The sequence below is a fragment of the Microcaecilia unicolor genome, chromosome 2, assembly GCF_901765095.1.
Source record: "Microcaecilia unicolor chromosome 2, aMicUni1.1, whole genome shotgun sequence".
NCBI classification, from domain to species: domain Eukaryota; kingdom Metazoa; phylum Chordata; class Amphibia; order Gymnophiona; family Siphonopidae; genus Microcaecilia; species Microcaecilia unicolor.
Genome location: NC_044032.1, coordinates 232,923,473 through 232,950,998, shown reverse-complemented (window position 1 = coordinate 232,950,998; position 27,526 = coordinate 232,923,473). Strand labels below are relative to the sequence as shown.

Below are 27,526 nucleotides of genomic sequence, written 5' to 3'. Positions count from 1 at the left end.
GCAATACAAACAGCCCAGAATAAGATGGTAAGGCTGATTACAAGAACATAAGAACTGCCTTAGTAGATCAATGAAGTCCAGTACCCTGTTTCTATAATCCGAGGTATTAAGAGATCTGAACCGTTACCTTGAGTCTTTTATTGGCTCCCAATTCTGTATCACAATCAATTTAGATTACTGTAATAATGGTAACGACTGGCAGGGCAACTACAGTCCCAGCAGAACAGGCATTATATATACTAAACCCTCGACCAGATGCCACAATTAGAGATGCCTACTGGTGACCTCCACAGATTGAGGGGGGGGGGGGAGAAGGGGTGAAAGGACAGTGTGGAAAATAAGCCACTACAAAGCTTATTAAAAACCTCTTCTCCTGAGCATATATACAATAATCAAGAATACAAGCATCTTTGAGAAACTTTAAACCTTCATGAGCTTTTGCTTAGAGTTAAAATGATATAATCTTTTCAAAAAGACATAAAACTGCTTTGTGCAAGGGGTTAAGAATGGCTTTGTAGCCTTGCAATTCCTTTTGAAGAACACTTGGAGTCTCTTGTACAAAATACTTATTGCTATTCTGCATTATTTCTTTGCCTGCTGTCCTCCTCCTCTCATTTTTCTATCCCCACCCTGTTGTGTGTTACTCCAGTAAAGGTAGTGCTCGAAAGGGGAATCTGAGCATTCATGCATGCTAACATCAGCAAGTCTCTGGTTATATCACAATACAAACCTGCTCTCTGAATTGAATCGGTCAGGATTCTATCTGGTGTATCATATTTGGTGTGATATATGTAGCCATTTTCAATAAAAGCCAGGTCTATTCCTGTTAATGAGAATAATGAACACAGCAAAACATCAGCTATCATTTTAAATATAAAAAAAGATTTTCAACAAACATGATTATGGTGTAATGACTTCTTTTTAGCTTGTTAGCCACATTGAACTAGAAATTGTACAAGAAAATGTGGGGTATAAATGACAAATAAATAAATCTAGGAAAGTGGTCAAGCCTCCTAATGTGTTGCTCTTCCTGGGATTTTAATATTTAGCATACAGAAAACATACTGCCCATTTACAAAAATTTCAGAAAGGCAATTCTAGCAAGTACTTAATCTTTTCTTGAACTTATTTACTGAAGAAGAAGGTGTCTCACAGATAATGTGAAATTCTTAATGCTAATAAATGGGTTAAACATACATTATTTAGTCACACAATATCAACTCTCCATATTATTTGACTAATATTTGCTCAAGTATTAACAACACACGTATACATTCAATGGTATCTACTATGCATCTGTTGTATTTAACATTAACACATTTCATTCATTCATGCACAACCGATAAAGTCCAACCTAAGACTTTTCCATTAACAAGTTCCCAAAACCAGCTGCAATAATGTCCAACGCTGTATGTCCACTTGAAAAATGATCTTGTAATCTTAACGCAACAGCGTGTTCAACTTATACTGCCCAATCATATGTCCAAACAGCAATAATGAATCATGTGTATTCAATAGGTGACTATCTTGTAATCCAGGTACACTTAACGTGTCGAGAAACAACAAAGAGAGTCCAATTCTCCCGTAAAAAACAACAGAAAAAACAAAAGAACGGAAGAACTCAAAAGAACCAGACTCAAAAAATATGAAAAGCCAAATTTAGTGCAATAAATTTGGCTTTTCATATTTTTTGAGTCTGGTTCTTTTGAGTTCTTCCGTTCTTTTGTTTTTTCTACACTTAACGTGTCCACATTACCCTATGTTCTCTCCCAGCAGCTGAGACAAAGTCCATCAATAGGGACGTCTCTAGTCGAACTCCATCTGGATGTTTTCACACATTCCAACAAACAACTCAAATATATTAGTCAAATAATATGGAGAGGGCAGATAATGTGAAAGGTATACTGAAAAGACCAATTCAAATTTGTTATCCCTGCCATGAATTCTAATGCTTTTTCTTGTCTGTTAATCCTAATTCTGGGCACAAAAGAGTTAATATATGATTTGGGGGGTTTTTTTTCCTCTTAAGACGACTTTGCAACTTCCACTGAAATACTCCAGAGATTCAACGGCACACAAGCCCAGCCAAATTATCTAAAACATGCTGAGGTAAGCAATACACCAACCAGCAGAACTTCAAGGGCCGCAGTGCATCCATGCTTTACTCATCAATATTCTAGACTGGCTGTGCCCTGTGCAGCATTCACTGCCGAAGAGCTGATCTGCATTAGGGAAGGGGAGTGCTAAACAGTGATATCCAAAGGGTGCAGTGCTACTGTAACTGAGGGTGTGCAAATACTAATGTAGCACTATGATCAGTCTGCTATAGGTTTGTCATTCTCTGTCTAAGCAGCCCACACACCAGCCCTTCTGGCTGCATAATTTCATACAACAGGAAAAAAAATACAATTTCAGCTTTAAAAATGCTTTCTTCCTTCCCCTACCTAGGCTTCATCCACTGAATACACTATTTTCTGTGGCTTCCCTCAACATCGCAGCTTTCTGACCCACACAGGCGGCTCATTGCTGCTGCCCACATTCTATTTGCTGCAATATTTCTAAATTTTGCTTTACTATTAACAGTAAAAGTCCAGCAGAAACGTCACTCAGCATGTCTATCATGCACATTGTCCCAGATATCAAGAGGAGAGGGTAGGAAGGAGGCGAGAGAAAGCAGAGACTTCTGAGAAGGTAGTAAAAGGGCTGCAAAAACACAAATGTGACCATCTCTGGGAAAAGGTGACTAAAGTTTCCAGAAACAAACAAAACAAAAAAAAACCAACAAAAAAAAGGTTAATGATTTCTGTTAGAGCAAACAATTTGTAATACAATAGTCCAAACCCCATCTTTGTATGTGAAATATACAGAAGTTCAAACATTTAACTTTCATGCTGCTTTACAGAGCCATGACATGAAAAACTAGCCATTAACATTTTATATCTGAGACTTCAGTCACCTTTTCCCAAAGACTGTCACAACTGGTGTTATAGGGAGAGTAAAACATCCTAGCTTATCCTAGCTTCAGAGAGGCTAGCCCTGAAAACACACAAACAGGAGAGTTTAACAAGAAAGCTTTATGTCTACCGACCACTACAGCCCCATTCCTCACAAAAACCTCAGGGTACACTGGGTCTATCAGGATTCACAGGCACCCAAGCTCACCCTGTACAGCTACTGCTTTTTGTATCATTTTTTTCTTTAACAAGACAAAACAACAACAACAACAAAACACAGTACAGGTGGGGGTAGTAGGGTGGGGGAGTAAATAGAAGTTGGATTTGTCTTTTTAAAAAAGTAACTTTTGGGAAAAAAATGTATTGCATTGTGTTTGTAAAAGGATTTCTTCAATAAAACAGGTTTAACAGAGAGTAGGGGTGGGGTTTGGGTAGGGGTAGTGGGGATAAAACTGTTAAATGTTTGATGACAGACTATCATGTTGTGATTACTTTGTTCATTTTGACATTTGACTTGCTGTTCTTCTGTATTGTTGGAAATATTTGTGTTGTCATCAATAAAAATGTTGAAACATAACAAAATACAGTACATATGCATGACAGTGCTGTAGACAAAAACAAGAGGTCTATTCTCATGCCAAGGAGTAACCAAAAGAAATGCTAACTATGTGAAAGGCAGTGACAATCAATCAGAGACACTAGCCTAAACTTACAAGCAAACACAGCATCTCTCTCACTATTTCTCAATGCCCACAGGTCAAAAACCACAAACCCAATACCTAGTAAGCCCTAGTCACTGCATCAACTAAAATTACATTAGCTGTGCCTTTCAAGCATGCCTAAATTGTTGGTTTTTTTAGCTTGCTTAAACATTCTGTCAAAAATCTGTTTTCTTAACTTTTATTAATAGTATGTTCACTACAACCTTGACAAGATGCCTTGCCACTGTGCAGATAATACAAAAACTGCTTTTATCTAAATACAGCAAGATATCAAATCTGAAGCAGGCAAAGTATAAGCACAGAAGATCCTTTGTTACAAGGAATTGAAAGAAAGATCAACTGATGTCTGAAATTCCAAAAGGAAGAACCTGAGCAGACTGAATGGGCCATCCTGTATGCATGCATCTGGTATTAGTCTATTTCATACAGTCAAATGATCTGGGTGCCCAAATTTGCTTAAGGGCTCGATGTACTGAAGCAGCAAATACCCAACCTTTTTCATGTTATGACACACTCAATATTGCCCAGCATTAGAGCCAACTTTTCACAATGATTGGGGGTGCTCAACTCAGCATACATTCTATAAGGAACACCTAGTCTTAGCCGTGTTATTCCTTTCGGCCAATATAGCATAAATGAGCTCGCTTAGTCCACTTCCACTGTCTCCCAGGAGATGTAATGATGGGACGATCATTTTATTTTTGTGAAAAAGGGATATACACAGATGTGAAAACCCACCTTAAGAGATTTGTTTAGAATTAGTTCAATGTCAGTTATTCGGGCTTGTATTATTCTTCCTAAGATATTGCCTTCGTTTTGTTTTTTAAACTTACTGTAAACCGCTAAGAACCTGGTGGTTTTATCAGTATAGAAATTATTGTATGTTCATTCCTCTTTCAACTTGAGACTTGACTATCCAGCTTATTTTCGAAAGAGAAAGAAGCCCATATTTCGACCTAAATCGGGAGATGGGCACCTTTCTCTCGTGGGCGACCAAATCGGTATAATCGAAAGCCGATTTTGGGCGCCTCCAACTGCACTCTGTCGCGGGAACGAACAAAGTTGACGAGGGCGTATCGGAGGCGGGACTGGGGCGTGTTTATCAGCCGAGGAGAAATGGGTGCGCTCGGCCGATAATGGAAAAAAAGGGCACCAGAAGCGAGAATTTGGGTCACTTTTTTGGACCCTTTTTTGTCACGAACAAGTCCCCAAAAAGTGCCCCAACTGCCCAGATGACCACCGGAGGGAATGACGGATGACCTCCCCTGACTCCCCCAGTGGTCACTAACCCCCTTCCCATCAAAAGAAAAAAAGAATTTTAAAAACTTTTTTTCCGAGGGGGCGTGTCAAGATGGCACCGTGAGCAGACGTGTTGAAAGCGAGCTCCTGCCTTTGCTTGCTTGTGGAATATATAATAATATACCTGTTTTCTCTCTAATGCCGCATACCAAGCGTAAAGGGACGACTCGGGGGATTCCCCTTCACCCCGCGACGTCCACACCGGCAAGCGGAGGTTTGGAACGCTTCTTCCCTGCATTGTCCTGAAGAAGCGGAGCGGAGTCCTTAGCGGGTGGGGACGGTGAAGCGACCTCCCCGCAGGAAATAGAAGTTTCTCTCTCCCCGCCTTCTACGACGCCTCCATGCCCTGCAACTGCTCTGAGCGAGTCGGGGTTTCTCTTGGAGCCCGGAAAGGGCTATCCCGGGGAGCCCAGAGGGGAGCCTAGCTCTGTAATGAGAACTGCAGCTGCAGAGGAGACGGAGGTGAGCCTGGGCAAGATCTGGCTGAAACTATTGGAAATTGAACAAACTTTGAGACAATCTTCTGATGAGGTAAAGACTTTAAATTTCAATATCCAGGAAGTGAAAGGTTCCCTAGATTTGGCAAAACAAGATTTTACTTCAAAGATTGAGGCCTTAGAGAGAGAGACGAAGCAAACAGAAGATTTTAAAATGGCAGTGGTAAAAGACAATATGGAAATTAGAAGAAAACTGGAGCAGGTAGAGAATTTCAATAGGAGACTGAATCTTCGAATGTTGAACTTTCCTAAAATATTGGGAGAATCTCCAAAAGATTTGTTCCAGAGATATCTAAAAGAAAATTTAAACTTTCCCCAAGAAGTATTTCCTCCTCTGGATAAAATTTACTATATACCAAGTACGATGAAAAAAGTTGGGACAGGAAATTCTATTGATTTACAAAATGTCACAGCCATTTTGGAGCAAACAATTGAGGAATCACCAGAAAGGGGGACATTGATAATTTCCTTTGTATTTCAACAGGATTTAAACGCAGTTATGCGTCTTTACTTTAAATCTACTAATCGAGAATTTGCAGGTCAAAAGATTTGGCTTTATCCGGACGTGACTAAATCCACACAAGAAAAACGTAAAAAGTTTCTATCTATGAGGTCAAAGGTATTGGAATTGGGAGGCTCTTTCCTCCTGGCTTACCCATGTAAATGTGTCATCAGGTTGAATCAAGTTAAATATACATATTATATGCCTGAACAGCTTCAGACTTTTCTAGACACTAAACAACGATAGAGTTAGAATTATAATGGGACTGACGGAACCATAAAATTTTAATTTTAATGTTATGATTTGGTATATCTTCACTATTTCCTGCCCCCCCATTTTTGAGGTCTAAGGAAGCCAATATTTGATTTTATTTAGATAATTTGATGTATTATTATCTTTTCTTTTGAGTATGTAATGGCTGTATTACACTTTTGCAGTATGATAATTTCTGTAAAGTATGTATAAAATTAATAAAAATTATGAATCATAAAAACTTTTTTTCCCAGCCTGTATGCCAGCCTCAAATGTCATACCCAGCTCCATCACAGCAGTATGCAGGTCCCTGGAGCAGTTGTTAGTGGGTGCAGTGCAGTGGCGTAGGAAGGGGAGGGCGGTGGGGCGGTCCGCCCTGGGTGCACGCCGCTGGGGGGGGGGGGGTGTCGTCTCCGTTGGTTCCTTGCTCCCTCTGCCCCGGAACAGGTTACTTCCTGTTCCGGGGCAGAGAGAGCAAGGAACCAATGGAGCCAACACAGCTCCCAGCGACGTGGACTCGGGGCGGATCGGCCCTCCCGGCCGCCCCTCGCTTCTAAAGTAAGTAACAATGCGCTCCCGGGGGGGGGGGGGGGGAGGGTGCGCGCCGGAGGGGAGGTGCGTAGCGGCGACCCGCCCCGGGTGTCAGCCGCCCTCACTACGGCACTGGTGCAGTGGACTTCAGGCAGGTGGACCCAGGCCCATCCCCCCCTACCTGTTACACTTGTGCTGCTAAATGGGAGCGCTCCAAACCGCCCCCAAAACCCACTGTGCCCACATCTAGGTGCCCCCATTCAGCCATAAGTGCAATGGTAATGGTGTAGAGTTGTGGGCAGTGGGTTTTGGGGGGGATTTGGGGGGCTCAGCACCCAAGGAAAGGGAGCTATGCACCTGGGAGGTATTTTAATATTTTTTTTCTTTACTTTTTACAAGTGCCCCCTAGGGTGCCCTGGCATGTCAGGGGGACCAGTGCACTACGAATCCTGGCCCCTCCCATGACCAAATACCTTGGATTTGTTCGTTTTTGAGCTGGGCGCCTTCGGTTTCCATTATCACTGAAAACCGAAACCACCCAGCTCAAATCTGCCCAAATGCGATGCATTTGCCCGGCACAAACCGTATTATCAAAACAAAAGATGGACGCCCATCTTTTTCGAAAATATGGTCTGTCCCGCCCCTTCGTGTACCCATCCTCAGAGATGGGCGTTCGCGTTCGATTATGCCCCTCTTTATATCCTTTACGTTACAGAGCTGCCAAATAGAAGCAATTTTTAGAGAGATTTTCCAGACCACGTCATCACATAAGCTACAATTCCCTGCAGCTCCCTCATGACCCTCCGGTAAAATAGCTTGTTTATCCTCACTAGAATAGCTTATTTATTAGGAAAAGGGCATTACCAGCTACTCTCCACCCTTGAATGAGCCCAGCTAGCACCAAATTTTTAAGCAACCTTAAATCAATTTCCCAACCTTTGTGTCTACAGCATGGGTGGGTAACCATGGTCCTCAAGGGCTATAAACTAATTAGGTTTTCAAGATTGAATTTTATGTACTGCTTCCACTGTATGCACATAGATCTCATGCATATTTATTGTGGCAATCTTGAAAACCCAACTAGGTTGTAGCCCTCAAGGACTGTGGTTGCCCACTCCTCGTCTATAGCTTTCTATCCTCTGTCTCTGCTTATTTTTGGTCGTTTCTTATGTTTCCTCTCTGCTTTCATGTTCCTTGTTTTTAGAAACAAATAAATTTCCAGTCTTCCTCTCATTTCTTTCACTTCTCTTTCCTCCATGTATGTGTCTATCCATAACCTCTCTACCTTATCATCATCTCACTTCCTTCTAAGTCTCAACTCTGTCCTCACCTATGTCTCTTCTCTCCATCATGACCTCTCCTCTCAACACCTCTTTTCCAATTCCACACAGATACTAATCTCTAACTTCCCTTAACTCTGCAGCTTGTTTCCCCTCTCTGCCCGCTTTTCTTCCTCCCTCCCAGATACCTCCCCCTCACAATCATAGCACATGTTCTCTCCTCGAGGTCCTCTATTTCACAGGTTCACTTTCAGTCTCTGTCCCTATCACTCAGCCTCTCTTTCCTTTAGAACAGCTTTCTGCTGCTTCCAGCCCTTTCCAGCAGCACTCTCTTTTCCAGCCAGTAACCCCTTTTGATTCCCTTCACCCCTTCCCTGCCCCTCTATTCTCCCACAGCTTCACTCTAAGCCTGTTTCCCTCACCCAGCCTCTCTTCCCCTTACAGGTCTTTTCTACCACTTCTCGCCTTTCAGAGCACTAGACTCTCTCCTATCCAGTAATCCCTTTCAATTCTCTTCACCCCCTTCCTAACCCCTCTATTCCTCTTCAGTATTTTTCTGTCTTTTTTAACCTTAACTGTTAAATGCATTACTTTAACAATTTTACATGTATTGCCATTCTAATGAAGTTATGTCATTCAGTCCTCTTTCCTTTTCTCGGTGTCTGTCTGCTGCTCTTCCCCTCCCCACTAGAAACTATAGGCAGGAAGTGCCTCTATCCTAGGCTACAGAAGTTTCCTCATCCCCTGGTAGCACATCAGTCAGACAACAGGCTGTAGGAGGCAGTGGGAACCTTCCCTTGGTGTTCTACAGCTCTGTGCTCCAAATTTCATACTTTATTAAATATTGGGGTGCCTATGCTGCCCAACCCGCCCATTCTAATATTACCACCTTCCCAATCTTTGCACAATCTCCTCCTTCCCTTTTCCAGGACAACCTTCAGCCAGCAAGAGGGACTGGGCAGCAAACATTTCTTACTTGCTACTGCCTCTTCACTTCCTTCTGAAATCAGAATCATGTGGCCCCGTAGTCATATGAAACTCGGCCCTGTGCAGTTCCAACTTCAAAGAGAAGCTGGCAGAAGAGGTGGCAGCAGCAGGTAAGATGTGCTGCTTAGGTGACTCCTCATATTGGAGGAATGGAAGGGATAGCACAGCAGATGATGGGAGTGACAGACAACTTTGGTGGAGAAGTGGTGGTTTCTCTCACTGTCTTCTCTCAGGAGGTGCAAATTTTAGAGAAAAACCTAAAACTCACCCCTCACACACACACACTCATTGGGAGCCTTTGTACTAATATCTTACTTACTGTACACTGCTTTGAGTGAGTTCTTTCAAAAAGGTAGTAAATAAATCCTAATAAATACGTTAGCAATACGGGGATGATTTTATAACATTTCTTGGTCAACTAGGTCAATTTGGTGCACTTGAAATCAATCCATTTATTTTCAAAATCTTTTACCTAACATTTTAAATCTTTTCAATTTCTAAATAAGGAGTGAGGCACATTTGTGTTATGAAAAGTGATAGCATAAACATAAGGCACAAGATCTTAACAGTGTTTAGGCTCCTATAACCTCCATCCTGTTGCAATCACTGCATGCTCTTTATCAATGCTGTTCTTAGAACACATTAACTATGACCCCTCTCACTTCTACAATGCCCCACAAGGATCATGTTGCTAATTTAGGTTTCACCTGGAATGTTGCCAAAGTCTCTGTAGATCCGGAAGTCTGTCTCTGAAGGAATAATGCCACTTTGGAAAACCTCCTGGGCAGTCACAGAGGCAAAGGGATGAACAGCAGCCGAAACGTAGGCTTGCACTAGCCAGGGGTTCTCAGGACCTACCATGTAAGAACAGGACAAATTAATATTAACTTAGTTGTGGATAATATTTTTCCAACAGTGGGAGTATATAATAAGCTGCCAAATATAACCTGTCTGATATCACCGTATTAATACTTAATATGAAAACTTGACTGTCCCATTTACAATTTCACAAACCATTAACCAACCACAGTATGAAGCATCAGTGGCAACTCTTTTCATATAGGCTGAAAACCTATGATTCACCTACTCTAGTCATCAGTTCATGACAAATCTGTGGCCGTTTCTGTATTTTTTTAAATTTTTTTTCTTAATTGAATCTTCTAACATTTTAATCTCCATGTATCCAATATAAATTAAAATTCCAACATAAGGAAATATCAAATATTGCTATTTTATAATCCAATAAAATAAAGCACTTAGCTTATATCTTGCAGACCAAACACCAACATGGGCTGTGTTTCGAACACTGCATCAGGGGATGGTCCAGCAACTGCATTAAACTTATTTCTATTCCAGCTCATTGGAACAAGCTGGAATAGAAATAGGTTTAAATGTAGCTGCAGGACCATCCCCTGATGCAGTGGTCAAAACACGACCCATCTTGGTGTTCGGTCCGCAAGATATAAGCTAAGTTCTTCTGACATATGAGGAAATATCGTATACATGGAGATTTAAATGTTAGAAGATTCAGTTAAGAATAAAAGCTCCAAAACAATGCACCAACAGCCACAGATGTATCATGAACTGATGAGATTAGGCAAATCATAGGTTAGTCTATGTGAAAAGAGTCACCACTGATGGTTCATACTGTGGTTGGTTAATGATTTGTGAAATTGTAAGTGGGACAGTCAAGTTTCCATATTAAGTATTAATAAGGTGATATCAGGCATTGGGATACATTTGGCAATATAAGAACAGAAAGGTCAGGAATTTTGAGAAAAGAGGAACACAGCAGCTTATGGCCTACATGGCAGCTCAGATTCCACACATTCACACCCATTTCCTCAAGCAACCTCAAGACAAACAGCGGCAAACTTTAAAGCAAGAGGCAGCCACCCCATGAGCCAGACCCATACCTGGAAACAGTCAAATTCTGTTATTCCTTAACCCCAGCAAAACGGAAAATAGTCCGAGAACCACTGAGGCCATTTGTTTAAAAGAAAATGCAAGATGTTGGCATGCAACACCATTGTTACAGGCATTCATTGCTGTAGCTCAAGGTGATGAGTAGCAAGAAGAATGGGTTATGTAGAGGAAAGTTAATCGTTAGCAGGTCTTCTCTGAGGACAGCAAGACATAAATCCTCACACACCGGTAATGACATCCAACAGAGTCCTGCACAGGAACTTTCCCCAGCACTGAAGAAAAAGCTTCTGAGGTTTGTGAGGATTTACATTCTGCTGTCCTCTGAGAAAATCTGCTACAGGGTAAGTAATAGTTTTCTGAGGACAAGCAGAATATGAATCCTCACAAGTGACTGTAGCTACAGGCTGCCTTAAAATGAGAAAAAAAAAGATACAATGATTAGTGCTGCAACAGGCAGTTACCTAAACTATTTTTGGAAGCCAGAAATTTTAAGAATGTTATCTTTTTTCCCTGGTAACACAGCCTGTAACAAAGAAATGGTGCTGGAGGATGGGGTTGTATTTTAATCCCCACAGAGATTCCAGAGAACTGTCTAGTCAAACAATGTCACAAGAAAATGCAGTCTGCCAGTCAATTAAAAAGCGTGCGTTTGCCAACATCAACCTCCATCATGTTATGGTTACAAAAAAGGTGGATGGACTTTCTATGACCTTTAGTCTGCTCCAGGTAGAAGGCCAAAGTTCTCTTGTGTAGTGTGCTTTCATCCTTGGGGGCATGAGTTAAGATGGAATTCCACCACTACCCTGAATCCCTCTTGTTGAAAACTGTGTGTAAGGTGATTGGTTACTAGAGCCTGAAGATCACTACCTCTGTGAGACAGGGGCGTAGCCAGACAACAGGTTTTGGATGGGCCTAGGCAAGAAGTGGATGCGCAACAAGTGTTCTCCCTCCTCCCACACTACCACCAAAAAAATATCCCATCTAGTGGGAAAACCTTCTTTCCACCTTGGCAGTCTACAGCAGGCATGTGCTGAAAACTGAGCATGCACAGGTGCCAGTATCGTGGAGATCAGGGGGAAGTCTTCAGCTGGTGGAGCATGGGATCCCCACAAGCTACCGCTAAACATGTGCTACTGTTGGGTGGGCCTGAGCCCTAAGTGGGTGGGCTGTGGCCCACCCAGGTCCACCTGTGGCTATGCCACTGCTGAGATAGTTAGATGTTCCTGGTCAGAAACTTCAGCTGACAAATGTCAAGTGGCTCAAAAGGAGCTTTCATCAGCTGGGTAAGACCTAAATGAGGTGCCATAACACTGTGGCAACACTGTGGCTAGCTTCATGGGATGCTTTAACAGAAGCAAGTGCTGATCCTGACTGAATTTAACACTTCACAGCAGGATGATCGTTAAGTTCCTTTATCTCAGAACAAATGGTATTGCTAGCAATGAAGAAATTCAAAAGAACGACCACTGGCAAATTAGAGTCAGTTGTCCTTCATGAACGTCTCGACTTTCAGAATGAACATACAGTTTATATAGGCAACTTGGGGCCAGATGCACTAAACTTTAACGACCCTTTAACGAAGAAAATTTTAACCGTAGCATGCATTAAAGGCCTTTTTCTGACGAAGCTAGCAGCTAACGAAAATGGAATACAAACGAGTAACTACCATTGTAATGTGGACGATTCGGGATGCACTAACCATACCGAGGATTACACCAAATCATTTACCGCGATATATTTAACGTGAGGTCAGAGCTGTCGTTAAGGCCTGAGCTGTCACAGACACGCCGCTACTCCCCGCTTCCCCCTGCAGCATAAAAATCCAAGCTGGCATTTTTAAATAAAAACGCTACCAATAAAGAACGACAAGGTGGATGCAGTACTTCATAGGCTTCCCCCTGCATTAAGAAATAGAAAAGCAAAACAAAAATCGAAAAAGGATCGGGAGGGGGCAAAGGCGCTCGACAGGAGCATCCTGTATGGACTGCCTTGCCCCCCCCGCTGCTCCCCGCTACCCCCTGCACAAAAACTCAAACATTTTAGCAGTCCTGGCCCCCCTCCCTTTCTCTCTTCCTTCCTCTGTATTCTCCCACAGCTCTGCCTCCAGCCATCCTCCGCCCCCGTGCCCCGCTGCCCCCCCTGAGGTCGTCGCCACCACTCCCCCCCTCCACCGGGCCCCCCTCCGCATTACCGGGCCCGCGCAGTGCCTCTCACCTCTGTATGAAGGCGCTGCACGGGCAAGAAGACCATCTGATCGCTGCAGTCTTCAGGATGTCTCGCTCCTTCCCTGACCTGGGCCCGCCCCCATCTGACATAAAAACCTACGTCAGACAGGGGCAGGCCCAGGTCAAGAAAGGAGAGAGACGTCCTGAAGACTGCAGCGATCAGATGGTCTTCTTGCCCGTGCAGCGCCTTCATACAGAGGTGAGAGGCGCTGCGCGGGCCCGGTAATGCAGAGGGGGGGCGGTGGGGGCGGGGCACGAGGATGGCGAGAGGCAGAGTTGTGGGAGAATACAGAGGAAGGAAGAGAGGAAGGGAGGGGGGCAGGGGCTGCTAAAATTTTGAGTTTGCGTGCAGGGGGAAGCGGGGAGCAGCGAGGACCTCGGGCGGGGGGGGGCAAGGCCATCCATACAGGACGCTCCTGACGAGCGCCTTTGCCCCCTCTCGATCCTTTTTCGATTTTTGTTTTGATTTTGGGAGCCACGTGTTTGTGTTGTTTTTTTGACGTTTGTGGCATGCGCAGAGCAGCCAGCATAACGCTTGGCTGCTCTGCGCATGCTTTAGGGGCCGATTACCGATGAGGAATCCACCAGTTTAACGAATCTTTGATACACTGTACTTTTCAATACCGTTCCGAACATGTGCGACTTTTATGGTGCATTCTTCGTTTTTTTCAAATTTGTTAAGGACTTTAACGTTTTAGATTTTTTTTACGTTTGGTTGATGCATCTGGCCCTTAGAGTAAAACAAATTACTTAAGAAGGTCTGCTAATAATCAGTCTTAAACACAGGGTTCAATAGGTTAGCAAGAATACCTAAGAATAAAATACGAAGGCAAAGGTGAGGTACAGATGGACTGTTTCAAGACTATAAAACATTGTATTTTCTTTACTATAAACAAGTCAATTAGAACTTAGACGACTAAAAGAAACATTGTTAATTAACCAGGCTTAATTTTTAAAAATGTGTGGCACCAGGGGTGTTTCAAACCCCCATGAGAAATAGTTTAAGGTATTTCTGGGTCACATAAGAGAAAGTCAGTCTCAGCCTTCTCTACCATCAAATGAGAGTTATTCCTTTAATTTCTTTAGGCTCAAATTAACTATTTCTTTACCACATTCCACACAAGCCCTGCATAAACCAAAGAACAGAGCTGTGAGGAGATGAGTCTACCTTCACATAAGCTCCAATTGTACTAAGGTGCACTGTAATAGATTTGGTCTTGAGACCAGACTCCAAGAGATGTAGAAGGTATTCAAGTAGTTTTTGTGTGGGACACAAAAATAAAAACACTAAGGATCTTACTGGTTACACCAGATAGCAAACCTCCTCCAACTATATGATCTCCTAGTAGAACCCCTTCTGGAAGCTAAAAGCTGAGAAACTGTCAGGCAAGTCCTGACAACCCAATCTTAATCTGTCACCATCCAAACTGTGAGGGTTAGAGAATTCAATACTAGGAAGCAACAACATTCCCTGATCCTAGCAGAACTATATCATATCACAAGATATGGGACATCTATACTACATGGAGAGAAGCTATCCTGACTGGATGAGCCTTATTAGTTATCTTATTTGGCAAGGCCTGCTAAACCTGACCTATCCAACTACTATACTGATTGCTTGGGGGTAGAGGTGGGGAGGGGGGGGGGAGTAAAAACATTTAAAGCTCAGTAAGCTGTAAAGAATAATATATTGCACAATTGTTATGGATTTGCTATATTGTTGCTTACTGTTCTATAAATAAAGGATTTTTTTTAAATGACTTAACTAAAGACGTTACCAGGAAAGGCACAACAGCAACAGAACCTATTGTTTGAATATTTTTGTTGCTGTAATTGTCTTTTGCTTATGTTTGTTTTATTCTTACTGTATACTGCCTTGAGTATTTTTTCACGGAGAAAGTGGTGGATACTTGGAATGCCCTCCTGCGGGAGGTGGTGGAGATGAAAACGGTAACGGAATTCAAACATGCATGGGATAAACATAAAGGAATCCTGTTCAGAAGGAATGGATCCTCAGAAGCTTAGCCGAGATTGGGTGGCAGAGCCGGTGGGGGGAGGCGGGGCTAGTGCTGAGCAGACTTCTACGGTCTGTGCCTTGAAAATGGCAGATACAAATCAAGGTAAGGTATACACAAAAGTAGCACATATGAGTTTATCTTGTTGGGCAGACTGGATGGACCGTGCAGGTCTTTTTCTGCCGTCATCTACTATGTTAATACAAAATTTTAAAAGAAAAACAAATCACTGAGGTGACCATGACCAAAAGCACAGTCATTTACTTTCTGCAAAGCCAATCGTAACATAGTCCCATGTGACAGCGGTAGGCAGGAAGGAGAGCTGGAACGTTCCTGCACAAGGCTCCATCAGCGAACCTCACATGTGCGAGAATTCCACATACTGCTTGTCCTCAGCGAAAATGTTTTTTAGTAAATGCAATATTTGGACGAGTCCCAGCAGAAACTTCATTTTTCTGCATCTCTGCTTTACTTATTGCCAAGGACATGAGCACAGAAACTGAACTTTAAACAGCAGCTGGAGCTCAACTCCTGGCTCAGGCTCCTGCTACAGAGGCCTGAACTGGCCCTCATGGCCTCTGTGGCAGGGATCATACTGCACTCAAAATTCTCCAGGCAAGGACAGACAGAAAAAAAAAACACACACACACAATTCATACAATATGTTGTGTGTGTATTCAAGACCCATACCCTTCCTCATCTGCCTTATAACCCCATTAGTGTGTGTTCAGAGTTAATCCACATCTCTTTTAGAGGTGCTTAGTCCTCCACAGCACAGCCAGGCTACAAGAAGACTGTTAAAAGGGTTCATTGGAAGCTGGATGTGGTGGGGGGGGGGGCACCACACACGTAAAAATGTAAGCAAGTCATACACTTGCTTCAACAGCTTCAGTGGAAGTGGAGGTGGTGGTAACCAGGACTGCATCTGAACTGAGGAAAGCATGAGATAAGCACATAAAACAGGGATCATCAATCTAAAACAAAATCAAATTATTAAATCAGCTTATGTATAATTACAGCTTTTGGCCATGCCATAAAGAGCAGTTAAATTATCTTAAGTTACAGGATAACAGATAGTATTTCATATCAAATAAAATAAAATCTCTACTAAAAATAAAAATTTACTAATTAGGACATCTAAGCTAAAAATCATATAAAAAGTTTTATATACAGATATAAATAAGGGTTCCTTTAACTAAATGGCTTTAGTGCACCCTTATGTGGGTTTTTCCTGAGTGTTAAGGCCATTTTTTTCCACAGAAGTAAAATGACCAATTTTCCCTTTCTTGCATTAATGGCTGTGTTACCATTATAGAGTATGAGAACTTACCACCTATGCTAATCAGTAATGTAGGTGTGCCAATTAGTGCAGAAACATCCACCCAGACACATCCCCTCTGTGATGAAATAAATATTTAGCACTCGGTTTGCACACATATATCAGGAAATTACCACAGGATGCCTGAGCATGTCCCCCGGTAAGCCATTTTATGCTGCAGTAAGCATGCACTAGCTGGAATATACAGAAAAATTACAAATCTGCCTTTATTATGTGCCTCTTATCCTTTTCAAATCTAGATTTAAAAAACCAAATGAAACATAAAACTAGTAAAAACATTAACCACCACCATATCCCTAACAAAAATTTAAGAAAATAAAAATAAATAATAATGGTACAGCTGAACAAGTTGCAAGTAAACCAGATACCAAAAATAAGCTCAATACAAATCTCCCAATAAGTAAAAAAGGTGACAAGAATAATTTTTAAAAATGGTAATCATGAATCATACTCTACAGAGCCTGCATTCCAGATTGGAACAGCCACATGAGATTAAAGAGGAAAATTCCATATTTTATAAACAAAGAAATCCCAGGTACACTGCCGCATATTAAAGGGGAATACATAATCATACCCGTCTGAAACACAAGCTCCTTCCCTCCTACGCCTGCTGCCTCCAAGTTAATAAAAGCTCGAACCAGCTTGGCCCATGGGTGCTGTGTGATGAAGCCATGGCTAGCCTTGAATGGGAACAAAAAAAGTTCATGGTAGCACAAGTCAACACCTGTAAACTGCTTTCAGACCCAAAGCCCACCACTATTTGGGAAATCTGTTTGAAAATTATAATCAAAAGGTGGGTGAATCAGAGAACATCTACAATTTGAGAGCAGCACCCCCATCTTAAAACGTTCAGCTTGCCTCTATTCCAGTCACACATTCTCAAGTTTTCCTTTATTTGATATATCGCAGTAGGACACATGCCATCACAGCGGTTCACAGTAGTCTTTAACAAAAGAGCCCAAAGTGTGAAAAGAAATACAATATCCATAGGAAAGGCAAAGGTATAAACAGACAAAAACTTAAAAAAAAGGGGGGGCAAAGGGAAACAGAAAAAGAAAGGGAAGGGGAATCACAGTATTCTGGGGGGGGGGGGAACAAAAGGACTTTCAGCACAATTTACAGAACCATACACTTGCCTAAAAGCAAGTCATATTCTACCACCCAGCACAAAGACTGCTTTAAAAGTAGTTGAGGGGGCAGCTCTTTGTTCTTAGGTAGATTTAAATTTCAGCACAGTACTACTGCATCCAGGATAAGGAGTAAGAGGCTGATTGTATTCTGGGGTATGGGAAGTCAAACCAGACTAAAGTGGGATGGGATAGGGTAAAGAATGGCTGATGAGCACGGTATAAAGCATCAGAAAGATCAAAACATGGATAGGTGAGAACAAGTTGCCTTGAATTTTTCTACAATCCCAAATTTCTAGAGTTGACTAACAGTTTTATGGGGGGTTTTTTCATCCTTCAGTTATGACTACAAAAACATCAAATGTCTTTCATTGCATACACTTATTGAAGAGGATTCAACAAACATGGTAAGTAGTCAGAAGTACAACTTCCAGCTAAAAAGGTTATGTCCCACTGACTTTGGTACCTGCCAGTCTAGCAATTCCAGAAAACCTTCTTCACCATTGGGCTAAACTCTAAGCACAGGATGAGCCACCATAAGCTAAGAATGGTTCCTTGGCTGAGACTGAGAACAGTAATATAAAGGGGGTGGGAGGGAAGACCCTGCTACAAACTGCACTAGGAACACAATGTTACTAGGACCAAAGCAAGAGGATTAAACCTTTAGCTTTAAAAACAAACCCCTCCCCACCCCCCATTTTCTCTATCAATCCAAACCATGACAGTGCACTTGCTCACACAAAGACATTAGAAAGAGATAGATTAGATCTCCTGAGTTGCACATTATCTTAAGCACAAATCTTGCTTCAACTACTAACACACTGACTTTGGATAATTCACTTTTTCTCCCACTGCCTCAGGTATCCATTTAGACCATAAGCTCTCGGGGCAGAAATTTACCAATACATGTAGGGAATTGGCAAGTGTTCTACTTTATGATATATTTAGAAATTGCCTTTTGGGCTATTATAATTCAACTTAAGCATGCAGTTGTAAGGCAAGAAAAACCAAGGGGTCCTTTTACTAAGGTGTGCTGAAAAATGGCCTGCGCTGTTGTAGACGTGTGTATTGGACACACGCAGTTCCATTTTACAGCGTGCCTGCAACAACAACAACAAAAAAAAGACCTTTTTTGGGGCAAAATGGACATGCGGCAAAAATAAAATTGGCTTGTGTCCATTTTGGGCCCGAGACCTTACCGCCACCCACTGACAGTGGTAAGGTCTCACCCGTTAACCGGGCGGTAATCGTCAGCACGTGTACACTGTCGATTACCGCCAGTTAGTGCCTCACGGTAGAAAATAAAAAATATTATCGGACGCGTGTAAAAAATGGAATTACCACCCAGGGCTTGCGGTAGCTGGGCGGTAGTTCCAAATTGACACACACTGGACACGTGTAGGTGCCTATTCCCCTTAGTAAAAGGGCCCACAAGTTACAACCTGAGCAGGTGTTCTCCTTGGACAGCAGGATGCAAGTCCTTATCAGCATGAATGATGCCACTAACAGCCCATGCAAGAAATCAACTCCAGCATAAGAACTACAAGCTTCTGAGCAGCCTCACTGCACACGCCTCTCATTTCCCACCTGCCACCTTTGCATGGGACCACCTCAGTCTATTTAACTAGCTCAGAACTCCTTGGGGAGTTGGGGGGGTATGTGAGAAATTGTATCCTGCTGTCCGCAGAGAATGCTTCTATAGATAAGCAAACTTGTTTTCTCCAGGGACCAGCAGGAAGCAAATCCTCACAGAACTGGACTCCTTAGAGGCTTGGGGAAGTTGATCCTTCCCACCCCCAACCACTTCCACAGCTGATGCTGCTTCTAGAGACCAGCAACAGCCGCAAAAAAAAAAAAAAACCACACAAGGGGAATGGGAAGGCCAGGGTGAAGGAATAGAGATGGAAAGCTGTAGATAGATGCAGTAAAGACAAAAACTGAAAACTGTATAAGGTAAAAAAAAAAAAAATCAGTGAAGAGAGAGAAAAATAAATGGAAGAAAGCCAAGAGGAAAAGATAAAATGCTGGAGATGATGTAGTGAAGGATGTGAAGAAGATGACAAAAGGAGAGAGAAAAATGACAAATGGATACTAAACCCTGGCATGAGAGTTAAAAGAAGACTGAGGAAACCAGAAAGCTGAGATTGAGACCAACGTGATTAGAAAATTAAATGGCCAAGGAAAAGTTGGAAAAAAAATTATTTTTAAATTTGTACAAGTAATGCAATAGTCATGTTATTCCACTCAAAAACAAAAAATGGAAAATGGGGCGATACCCATTTTTTAAAATTAACTTGAGTCCCAAACCACCTTCCTCAGATCAGAAGAGCATACTAGAACAGCAGCATTCTTATCTGAGGAAGGTGGTTTGGACTCTGAAAGCTAACTGAAAAATATATCACAATAGTCCAATAAAAAGGTATAGCCTTATTTCTCATTTTTTGTAATTTGTTAAATTTGTAATGTGACTGTAATACATCAATTTTTTAAATTTACACCTAACTTTATATTTTGCAAAATACAGGAGGCCACATTTTCTCTTTCTCTGGTGTCACATTGTATGCAAAGTTTGGCTTCTTGGGTTTTTAATTTCAGAAGTTTTTAAAACCATAATAGTGCATTTTTAAAAATAATATAAGAGCATAATAGCCATACTGGGTAAAACCGATGGTCCATTTAACCCAGTAACCTGATTCCAACAGTGGCCAATCGAGGTCACAAGAACCTGGTAGAATCCCAAATAGTAGCAAAATTCAATGCAACCAATCCCAGGGATAAGTAGTGGCTTACCCCATGTCTATCTTAATAGCAGATTATGGTCTTTCCTCCACAACTTGCCCAAACGTTTTTAAAACCCAGATATACTGTGCTGTTACCACATCCTCTGAGCTTAACTATTCGTGGAGTGAAAAAATATTTTCTCCTATTCATTAAAAAAAATATATCATATGACTTTATTGAGTGTCCCCTAGTTCACTGTTTCCTAAGTCCAGTCCTGGAGTACCCCTTGCCAGTCAGGTTTTTCAGGATATCCACAATGAATATGCATGAACTTGATTTGCATACACTGCCTCCATTATATGCAAATCTTTTATGCATATTCATTGTGGATATCCTGAAAACCTGACTGGCAAGGGGTACTCCAGGACCGGACTTGGGAATCACTGCCCTAGTCTTTGTACTTTTTGAGACAGAAAACAAATTGATTCACATTACCTTTTCTACTGCACTCAGGATTTTATAGACTTGTATCATAACCCCTTGGGCCATCTTTTCCAAGCTGAAAGGCTTAGGAGGTTAAGACTCTTCCTCATATGAGAGGAGTTCCATCCCCTTAATCATTTTGGTTGCCTTTCTTTGTACCTTTTCTAATTCCACTATATTTTCGAGATATGATGACCTGAATTGCGCACAATACTCAAGGTGAGGTCACACCTGGAGAAATACAGAGACATAATAATATTTGTCTTATTTTCTATTCCTAATAATTCCTAGCCCTTGTTTGCATTTTTTGGCCACAATGACACCTAGCTGTTTTTCTTGGGTAGCGATTCCTAAAATGGCATCTAGAATCAAGTATGATTTGGATTATCCTTCCCAACGTGCACCACTTTGCATTTGTCCACATTAAATTTCATCTGCCTAATGCAGATGCCAAATTGGTACAGTTTATAATAACAATGTTGGCACCGTAATATCAGGGGGAAGGGGTAGAGATATATGTTAAAGGATTACTGCTGGACTGTATCAGAAGATCTCAATTGAAGTTAATTGCATTTGTTTGATTGTTATTGCTGATATATGACTCATTTGTGTCCTTGGTGATGTCATTCATAAAAAAATGAAAACGATGAACATAAAGGAGCGGACGGGTGGGGAGGGAGGGAGAAAAAGAGAAAACATTGTAGACTGGGGTCAAAGAAGTGCTCCACTACTTGTGATGTATTAGTTATGATGTTCACAGTCAAGTGTATTGGATTTGTTAATTTACTAATAAAAATTGTTGAAACATACATTTCATCTGCCTTTTGCATGCCCACTCTTCCAATTTCCTAAGGTCTTCTTGCAATTTTTTAACAACTTTGAATAGTTTTGTCTCATCTGGAAATTCATCATTCCCGTCTTCAGATCATTTATAAAAAAAAAAAGTTAAGAAAACACTGGTCCCAGTACAGATCCCTGGGGAACTCCTTCTTCCTCAATTGAGAGAAATGGCCATTTAACCTTACCCTCTTCTCTTCTATTAACCAGTTCCCAATCCACAACAGAGCATTACCTCTTCTCACATGGCTAAAAATGTTCTCAGGAGTCTCTCATGAAGGACTTTGTTAAAAACCTTCTGAAAAGCAAAGTTTATTACCTGTAAACAGGTGGTCTCTGAGGACAGCAGAAATATTCTCACATGTGGATGACATCATCCATGGAGCCCAGGACGGACACTGCCATAGTGTACTGTCAATTTAAAATCTTTAGGCAGTGACCCTTCTGTGCATGCGCGGGTGTCTTCCTGCCTAATGCTCGAGCGCAAGACCAGCAGTATAATATGAAAGCTGACAACTTCAGGCGAGGAGGGAGGGATGCGAAAATATATGCCTACTGTGCTTGGAGATACAGTATGTTTGGTGATGGGAATTCCCAATCTGATAGGGTTGAAAATAAAAATAAAAAAAGTTGGGAAGATTTCCTATGAGGTTTAGTATGCTCCAAAAATACAAAAGAACACGCTTGCAGTCTAAGGTATGCAGTGCTGCTTCTCCAGGATGAGAGAGTGGCGTAGGGAAAAAGGTAGAAGTACAATGAATTGATTGAGGTGGAAGTACGATACCACTTTAGGGAGGAATTTTTGGGGAGGATTCGGAGAACAAATTATTGTGGTAGAACCTTTTTTAAACCCAGATAGGCTAACAGCTGCTACCACATCCTCCAGCAGAGTTCCACTCGCCTCCACCTACCCTCCTCTTTCCTCTACATATTAAATTGATTTCTTTGCTTTATTTTTTGTCTACTAGATTGTAAGCTCTTTGAGCAGGGACTGTCTTTCTTCTATGTTTGTGCAGCGCTGCGTTCGCTCTGTAGCACTATAAAAATGCTAAATAGTAGTAGTAGCAGCTTAACTATTCATTGAGTAATTATAACGGCATATGAGACTTCTAGTAGTTTTCCTATAAAAATTATTTTTGTTTAGGTTTCTACCCAATTCTCCTTTTGGATCCTTAAAGTCATGGGACTTTAGGCATGTGTATCTTATTTTGGGACTGTAATTGTTCTTTATTTTTCTACACATATAGCTTTTCCGTGCAAGTTTTCTGTTGCTCGATTGCAATTCTGAAATATCATAAATAAAAGACATTTGTGCTGCTTCTCATGGCCACAAAGACCACTCTTGGAAAACTGGGAACAATTTACAGTAAAAGGAACCACAGGCCCTAGGCACTGCAGGCCTCAGTTATGAGTACCTATAATGGATACAATCCCACTGCACTGGGTGAATGCCTTAAAAGCTGCTTGGGGCTTTTTTTTTCTCTGGGACTGTATGGTCCTAAAAAATAGCCATAGCAAAATCAAGCAACTCAACCTTTAAAAGAACTCAGCCATGTGCCCAAGATCCTTAATCAAGGCCTACAGCAGTCTGTGTGCAAAAAAATAAAAGGAAAATTAAAAAAAAAAAAAAAAAAAAAGACTGATAACCTCACGAAGGCTCTACTGGGAATTAGCAATGCAAGCAACAGGCCTTAAACAGAAAAACGTACAAAATAATTATTAAAATTAAAGTGAAAAATAAGTCTCGATGTGAGCTCCAAGTGCTACAATGAACTACCTAAAGTATTCATCTTCATGCAGCAAATGATGCACATGTGCAATGAGGTAGCTCAAAAGGTTCCAGTTCTTATTAAGCTATGTCAGTGACACCACCATGCTGTGAGGACTTGCTCTCCAACTTGTCCTCCAAAAAATAAACAATTAGAACCAAATATGGGTTTATTCACCCAACTGAGAGATAACAACCCTGCTTGGACTTAAATCTGTGAATCTGTACAGACTTTACAATCAAAACTTCCATATATGCCTTCAGCTTAGATGCCATGCCAGTGCTACAAAGCTTCCTCCCACCTGCAAAATATTTTCTTCAGCACCATTAAATAGAAATATGATGGCATGCTGAAGGGTTTCAGATGATCTGGATAATGCATTCAAAACTTCCAACATTACTGCACAGCTCACAGCGTCATCACTGGCACCTGAAAAGGAGGGAGAGAGAGTGGAAAAAAATACAAATTTTGATCTTCTGTTTATATAGCTCACATCTGTGCCCACACACCTAAAGCACATTAGAAATAAAACAAGACAACTTAAGGATATTGAGAATTGGACATCCTACCAGAACCTAAAAGCACTACTTTCTTTGTAGTCACCATTACTTGGTTACATGATAAAGCGATCCACCTAACATATCCCAAAAGTCAATGAAGAATCAAGGTTTTCAGATCAATAAGATCTCTGAATCATCAGCACCAGTCTGAGTCACACAACCAATACTGCTTGACAAAACACTTTTATAATCATCTTTTTCTGGCCTATTTATAGGGGAACTTTGGAGTATACCAACTATGTGGGTTTAATTTACTTATCCCTGGATCCTCCCACTTACCTGAAGCATTCTTTGGCTGCCTTTAATTTAAAAGGTTTGATCATGTGCAGGAGGATCACAGAAGATTTGTGTGACTTTGCAATTCCCAGTGCTTCGCTGTGGTTTTTTTTTATCACAGGGTTAACAGTGGCTTTATATTACAATGGAGTTTTTTTTTCTTTCTTCACTTGATAATTTGTTGGATACAAAGATCAGCAATGTTCAACATTGCTACAATTATTAAGAACTGGGTTTAGTGTGTGCCTTTGTTTTTTTTAGGGCTCATTGACTGATCTCTATTGAGACTGTGCTCCGATGATACACAGAGACTGAAGAAACTGCAGTTTAGGTTTTTTTTTTTTTGTTGTTATTACATTTGTACCCTGCGCTTTCCACTCATGGCAGGCTCAATGCAGCTTACATATTATATACAGGTACTTATTTGTACCTGGGGCAGTGGAGGGTTAAGTGACTTGCCCAGAGTCACAAGGAGCTGCCAGTTTAATGTTCTTTGTGGGATTTACATATGTGATCAGGGTATAAGTTTGGTGTGGATGGCAGTGTGAGTGAGTTGCAGGGATATTATTTAGTAATTCTTTTAATGCACTGACCTGTTTTCACTAATAAAGATTTTGTAATCAAACATATAAACGACGAGTAACCGAACTCACTCGCAAATGCGCAGTAAAGACCCTCTCTGTCCCGCCCCTGCGTCAATACATGATGATGGGGCGGGACAGAGAGGGTCTCTACTGCGCAAGGGGAGGGACGAAACCGCCATTGCTACCGCTTCCCCCCCCCCCAAGGTCGCCGCCACCACTCCCCCCACCAGAGTTGCCGCCGCCACCACCCACCCGGGCCCTCGCTCTGCTATACAAACAGTGTCAACACAGCACACAGCTCAGCTGAGCTGCCGTCAGCCTTCCTTCCCTGCCTGTGTCCCGCCCTCGACACAGGCAGAGAAGGACGGCAGCTCATCTGAGCTGTGTGCTGCGTTCCCACGCTGTTTCAATAGCGAAGCGAGGGCCCGGCCCAGGTGGACGGGTGGCGGCGACTCCGGGGGGGGGGGCGGAGCGGTGACCTCGGAGGGGCAGCGGCGAGCTCGGCGGCGGGGGGGCCTTGCAGTGGCGAGGAGAAGGGGCCTTTCAACCCCCCCCCCCCCCCATATCCTATACTAGCCTGTTTTTACGGGCTCAACGGCTAGTTTATATAGAACAGGAGTACTGTTTGTTGTTGCTATTTATAATAGGCCATGAATTCTGCTATGCAAGTTTCTTGACTTGGGATATCTAATAAAAATTTAGGAACAAGAATATTCCTCCCTTAGGAGGAGCAAATCTGTTCTAGATCATTGCATGCATCAAAACATTTACAGACAACTTGCAGATCACTTTTATGATGCAATTGTTTTACAGTTTTTAAGTATGTTCCACGATATGAGTTATCTTGTTGGGCAGACTGGATGGACCGTGCAGGTCTTTTTCTGCCGTCATCTACTATGTTATTATGTATATTACTTCACCTTGGAATGCAGATGAAAAACTACAGATTTAAATATATGATTACTATCAAGGGAAACCTGTTTTTCAGAAAATGACTGTTTGGAATGCTCTTTCAGGGAGAAGTGTTGCCAAGGACTCTGGCAGAAACAGATTCAGAACTTTATGTTCTGGTGAAGGTCTAAGGGCCTCCACCCAGAAGCATGTAATTATTCCACTTATCTGAAATCATACACCATAACCAGTAATCATGGGTTCTGCTCATTTAAAAAAAAAAAACAAAACCACCCTTTGATAGAAAATGTTTCCTACTTACAGGACAAAAGATGGGAGAAGCAAAACACACCCACTGCAGTTAGTTAAAGTATGTAGAGTTCCTGGACAGGAGTAAGCAGGGCAAATGTTTCAACCTCGCACCTCCATTACACAGATCAGGCTTACATAAGTAAAGCACAGGAGTGTGGTAGCCGTGTTAGTCCACTCTTAAGGTTATCAATAGAAATCAAACAAAATAAAACATGGAAAAGAAAATAAGATGATACCTTTTTTATTGGACATAACTTAATACATTTCTTGATTAGCTTTCGAAGGTTGCCCTTCGTCAGATCGGAAATAGCACATTTGCTTATTTCCGATCTGACGAAGAAGGGCAACCTTCGAAAGCTAATCAAGAAATGTATTAAGTTATGTCCAATAAAAAAGGTATCATCTTATTTTCTTTTCCATGTTTTATTTTGTTTGATTTCTATTGATAAGTAAAGCACAAAAGGCTAAGGAATCAACATATTCAAACAAGAAAAAATACAAGCCAGACTGCAGCACTCACCCAAAGACCCCTCCTCCCTTGATTTGCATCCCAATGACTTGCCAAACAAAGAATTAAAAAACAAAAGGGCAATTGCCTCCATGGTCCTTACTTCTGAGATGGAAGAAAGGAAAAAAACCTCACCCTTTGGTGAAAACATATCTGGAGGTGAAAGAAGGGTTTTTGTGTTTACTGAGACTTTTTCTATCATAAGATTTCCTTTCTCCTGCAATTTCCTGAATGGATGGGGTAGTGACAGTAACTTCTGTTCTTTATCTAGCCTGTAAGTGGTGTTCAGACTAGAGAAATACACGGGAACCCGCAGTAACCATGGGAATGGGGATGGGGACAAACTATCTTCTATGTCATTGCAGCCTGTTAGTGAACTGGACTGTTATTTATGTTTGAATGATGCAATGATATTTTGATTTTTTGGAAAAACAAGCAAACATGCTGGCCACAACTAGCAAAATTTGCATGGGGGATCCTGTATATCCTGCTACCAGCACATCTTCTAAGAAGACATCTTCTATTGCAGGAAGGACTATAGAAGACAGGAGAGCTAGACTGATTCCTAAGATTGTTGATGACTTCTTATTCATCCACAGATAAAAAAAAAATCATAGTGCTTCATAGGGTATATTTCTTCCCTCTAGGGCATACAGAACGGGTTGTATTTTGTACCCCTGGACATTTTAACAGGGTGGATTAGGATTCCTTGGGGTAGTAATCAATAGAAATAAAACAAAATAAAATAACTTAATACATTTTTTGATTAGCTTTCAAAGGTAGCCCTTTTTCGTCAGATTGGAAATAAGCAAATGTTGGTATGACAGTATATATAAGTGAAACATCAAAGCATTTCAGTGACAGTCTAACAGGATGAAGGTGGGTTAGGTGAGAGCCAGGGAAAGCCGGGTGGATGAGGGACAGGGAGA

The 27,526-nt window shown here is 41.6% G+C and overlaps 1 protein-coding gene across 3 annotated transcripts in view; it reads right to left on the bottom strand.

The window, feature by feature from the left end:
• The window catches only part of ERMP1 (endoplasmic reticulum metallopeptidase 1), a 182,226-nt gene that overhangs the window by 109,792 nt on the left and 44,908 nt on the right, over window positions 1-27,526 (bottom strand). For 2 of the 3 annotated variants that reach the window (XM_030193791.1, XM_030193789.1), the window contains 4 exons: window positions 23,768-23,895; window positions 17,104-17,209; window positions 9,732-9,878; window positions 731-823 (listed from right to left, as the gene is read on the bottom strand). In XM_030193791.1, coding sequence (XP_030049651.1) covers window positions 731-823; window positions 9,732-9,878; window positions 17,104-17,209; window positions 23,768-23,863 — 442 coding nt within the window. In that variant the 5' untranslated portion in view covers window positions 23,864-23,895. The remainder of the gene's footprint in view (window positions 1-730; window positions 824-9,731; window positions 9,879-17,103; window positions 17,210-23,767; window positions 23,896-27,526) is intronic. The other variant, XM_030193790.1, reaches the window with a different exon arrangement.